At 43.4% G+C, this 5,000-nt stretch overlaps 1 protein-coding gene across 1 annotated transcript in view; it reads right to left on the reverse strand.

Annotated features, from left to right (window-relative positions):
- LOC125036709 overlaps nt 1-5,000 on the reverse strand; it is a 16,121-nt gene that overhangs the window by 8,519 nt on the left and 2,602 nt on the right. The window contains exon 2 of the mRNA XM_047629532.1: nt 296-437. Coding sequence (XP_047485488.1) covers nt 296-419 — 124 coding nt within the window. The 5' untranslated portion in view covers nt 420-437. The remainder of the gene's footprint in view (nt 1-295; nt 438-5,000) is intronic.

Raw genomic sequence — 5,000 nt, forward strand, 5'->3', positions numbered from 1 at the left:
AGTAGGAGGAGGAGGAGGAGGAATAGGAGGAAGGGGAGGAATAGGAGTAAGAAGAGGAGGAGGAAGAAGGGAAGGAGGAAGAGGAAAGGAAGGAAGGGGGGGGGGGGGAGGAGGAGAAAGGGAAGGAGGGGAAGAAAAGGGCGGAAGAGGAGGGTAAGGAAGGGCAGGAAGAGGAGAAGGGGGAAGGAAGAGAAGGAGAAGAAGGAGTGGAAGAAGGAGGAGGAGGAGGAGGAGGAGGAAAAGAAGAAGAAAAATAAAATAAGAAGAGACACAGTGACAAAAAGGGTAAAAATACCTTTATTTGAAGATACTTCGATCTTCCTATCTGTCGCAGTCGATGCAATACTTTGCAGAACCTCAAAGTCCAGGTCTTGCAAGAACCGCCGGACTTGGGAAGCATATGGAGATTTGTACAACATGATTGCAAGTGACCACTCCTGAAAAGAAGTTTATTGGATTGGTAAAAAAAACAAAAATATATTTATACATATATCCTTATGACAAGGAGAACAGAATCTGACAGTGATGGGAGTGGGTAAGTGAAATGGAAAAGAAGAAGAAAAAAAAAAAAAGGGGAGAGAAAGGAAACAAACAAGGAAAGGAAATAATAATGAAAGAAAAGATAATGGGGTGAGGAGCTGTAGGAAATTAGCTAAGGAGGTTGGTAAGTTATGGAAAAAGACTAAAAGTGTGTGTGTGTGTGTGTGTGTGTGTGTGTGTGTGTGTGACATTTTACATTTACATTAAGAGAGAGAGATTAATACTAGCATTTTATATTAACATCAGTCATTACCAGCGTATAGAAAAATAAAAATCCCAATTCCTTAAATAGGTGGTGGTGGCAGTGGTGATTGCACGCGGTTTAATCTCAGGCTGTTGTCGTGAAGGAGCTTAGGAGACGAAGACTGAGATCCAATGCTAGGGATTTTCCCTACCTTGAGCCTCAGCCCTTGCTTCAACTAATTTTGCACGGTGTTTTCTCCTTCCCCTTTCATTCTCTAATGTTCCCTGTCCAATTCCTAAGGAGTGTGAGCCGTGTTGAAAGGATGAACGGCTGACTTTGTGCCGGTCATGAACGGTCTCAGGGAGCCATGGGCACGGTATTCCCTAAGTTAATTGTTTAGCCCTTACCCTTCAAGCGGGCCATGTGGGGTGGGCCTTTTATTTCCCCCACATATTTCAGGCTTACCATGGCCAGTAATTAAGATTTTGACCCTTTTTAGGGGCATAGAGGCTTGTCCCTCTATCAACTAGCCTCTCTGAATCTAACTCCTCTAGTTTACCGACCTCTGACTCTCCTATGCTCACGACTCCGACCACTGCTACTACACCCCCCTCCTCGACATGTGATGTCAACTTAACCCAACCCGAATCACCTACCTAGGTTATAACTTACCCTTCAAAAGACACCCCTTCCTCACTCCCAATATCCTCCAACCCACCTCCAGCTTAATCATCATTTTCTACCTCCTCAGCTCCCTTATTACAAGTCTTATTACAGTACTGTCTCACTACACACCACTCCATCCTTCTCCCGTCCTCGCCCCTCTGCAATTCCCATTTCTACAAATCTTGAGTACTCTATTTATCCCAGCTAAGTGCGACCAATTTTTTGTGATTCCCCAACAGCCCCTTATTACCGTAATAACCTCCTCTTTCAACAATCTCAAAAAACAAGTAGGCAAAGTTTCCTTCTGCAGTCGCCCCAAACGCCCACGTCTTGTCACAGTTAAATCAGAGTCTCAGGCCCATGAACTATCTTCCATGATAGATTTCATCTCCCTGGCTGATTGCCCAGTATACGACAAAGATTTGGTAGACTGTGAAGACGACCTACTTGCCTCACTTGCTGACTATGATGCAGTACCAGTACAGTGCTACATTATTCCCCCCAGAGGCTGCTGTAAGTCCCACTTCAATATTGCCAAAATTGCATTTTGTAGACATGACCTTCCCCATAAGGTGTCTATATAGAAGGAGAATATTGTGTCGTCAGACCACATCAACCCCCACCCCATCAATGTCGGAAGTGTCACGTATATGTGCCAATTGCAGTGGTTCCCATACTGAATTTTATAGGGGCTGCCCTGCCTACAAATCTGAGTCTGAGGTAGCAGTTCTGAGATACAAACTTGGCTTCACTTTACAAAAGGCCACACAAGAAGCACGCCAACTAGGCTTTTCTATCACTTCCTACTCTAATTCCATCTTTCATTCCACTCCTATCCCCCTACCCAAGTGGTCTCTACATCTTCCTCAGTATCACTACCCGCTACTCTTCAACTTCCCACCTCTACTTTCCCCAAATCCTAGTCAAATCCTTTTTCCATTCAAAATCCAGACACTCCTATATCCACAACTGCCTCTATGTCTCTCCCTACTCCTCGCCATACTTATTGCACCAGACAATCCAAACGTTCCACCCCATCTTCTACTCTTCACCTCCTCATATTTTTTTTTCTCCAAACCTCCCCACACAAATTCCCTGCAGAAACCCTTGAAGACATCAGACACTTCCTAACTATAACCCAATAGAAAGTTCCTCTCTCTCATACATCTTCCAATTTCTCTACCCTGATTCCAGTTACAATCAAAGTGACTACCTATCCCCCAGATGCTCCTCCTCTTACCTCTCAGACATCCATCCCTACCCTTATCACTTGCTGATTGATTCACAATGACTCTTCTACAATGGAACAGTCGAGGTTTCCGTTTTCACAGACCTGACCTTTGCCACCTCCTATCTTCTTATAACCCATCCACTGTCTGCCTCCAAGAAACCTCTCTCGCAGATTTTGCAGTACCAATACCCAATTACCATTTTGTATCATTCCCTCACTCACAAACTACCATACCTTGCACAGTTATCCAGACTTTTAACCACCTCTGGATCACAATCATTTCAGTCTATTTCTCCCCTTCCTCTCCTATTGACTTCCCATCTCTAACCACCTTTCCTGATAGCTGGAGACTTTAACTGTCACCACACGCTGGACTTCACTGTTACTTCCTAAGGTCGCTCCTTAGAGCACTCTCTCTCCGATACTCACCTTATCCTACTAAATTCACACCAAAAAAACTCTCCATCGCCTTCGACACCTACAGCCCCTCTGTCACATAACCTGGGGTTCAAACAACAATACACTCCTCCATCTCCATATTACCATAATCCTTTCCACCCTTGATTATGGCTGCCATATATATTCTGCCTCTGCCTCCCTTCTCACTGAACTTGACACAATCCACCACTGTCGTCTCCGTTTAGCCCTAGGTGCCTTACGATCCTCTTCAGTTGAGAGCCAATACAGTGAATCAGGCCTATCATCCCCTTCTCTCTATAAGCTAACTGTCTCTCAGTAACTTCTTCATATCTTCTCTTCTCCACGTTCACCTGCCCCTTTCCCAGTTCGTATAGATGCTCTGCTTTCCTATTCACCCATTCCTCATCCCTGATCCCTTCCTTTTTCTCTGATAATTTCCTCCCTTGCTAATACCTTCCTCCTGTAATCGCTCTTCTATTTTCCTTGACTCACCCAAATCAAGCATCCCACCTTCTATCATCATCACACTTTTTTTTGCACATATCTCTAGTCACTCCTCCAGTACCATGTTTATACAGATGGCTCCAAATCCACTCTGGGTACTTATTTTGCTGTAGTCTTTCCCTCTCACACATTTAACTTTCCCCTTCCTCTTGAATCGAGTGTCCTTACAACAGAACTTTATGCTATCTTCTTTACTTTGCAACATGTCTTCCTTCACCATCTTCACTGACTCACCCAACTCAATATCATATATAGAATCCACACACCCTATCAACCCTATAGTCCATAAAATACAGGATCAAATGTTTTTTTCTGTCCACATGACAGAAAACAGATAAATTTAGCTGAATAACCAGCTATGTCGAGATCCCTGGCAATGAAAAAGTAGTTGCCTTGGCATGATCCTTGTCCACATCCCAGCCACCAACTTCTACTCTCACTTCAAAACTTTCCATTAGCAATCTTTCTGGTCAGGACTGACCACCAATAAACTACAAACCATAAAACCTTGCATCTCTCCTTCGTCAGCACCATACCACCAGAACAGATGCTGTGAAACTGCCCTTACCCATTTACAAATAGGTCACGCTCGCCTTACACACTCATAACTCATATCATGCTCCAACCCACATCTATGCTCCTCGTGCAATGGTCTTCTCTCAGTCCAACATATCCTATTATTTAGCCCACACTTTGTTAGAGCCCGTACCCTTGCTTTTCCTTGTTTTCTCTCCCTCGACTGTTCAACCTGTCATACATCCTCACTGACTCCCCCTACCTATTTTCCTTCCTCAGATGCATAAATGTCCTCCATTTCATTTAATCACCTTTCATCCAAAACCCTTCTCCTTTCTATTAATCCCAATCCTACCCCATTCACTTCCTCTCTTTCCACCCCTCAACTACCAAACTATCTTATAATACCATGACCGTTGAAATTTAAGACATTTTGTTTTGATAAAGAACTTAAATCCTTTCCACCATAATACTTTACCATAGTGCTGTATTGCTTTTGATGTCTAGCACATTTGTTATAAAGCATTAACCATTAACCTCAGGTGGGCTGTCCAGGTGGGAGCTTGTAATGTCTGGTCTTGGCGATAGCTAATTGTTTGGGTAATCGATCATCTAGGGCAGTGGTTCCCGACCTATTTTATCCTGTGGCAATAATTGCAATAAACTAGCTATAGAAGTAATACAAAATTATTTCAAGTACTACATTGAATTTAACATTTAATGATATGCGACAGAATGATGCACTAATGAATGGTGACGTGAAAACAATTCGCGAGCGAATCTTCTCGGGTAAAAAATTCTGCCGAGGTAACATGTCAAGCTGCGCATACAGACTTCAATTGACGGGTGGGTCTCTCTACCTTACTTGCCGTACTTTATGAAGCAAAATGAGCTGGGAAAATATTAATAACCCACTCTATCTGTGAGTCTGTGATGGGC

Source organism: Penaeus chinensis, chromosome 21 (assembly GCF_019202785.1).
Source record: "Penaeus chinensis breed Huanghai No. 1 chromosome 21, ASM1920278v2, whole genome shotgun sequence".
In the NCBI taxonomy this organism is placed as follows: Eukaryota; Metazoa; Arthropoda; class Malacostraca; order Decapoda; family Penaeidae; genus Penaeus; species Penaeus chinensis.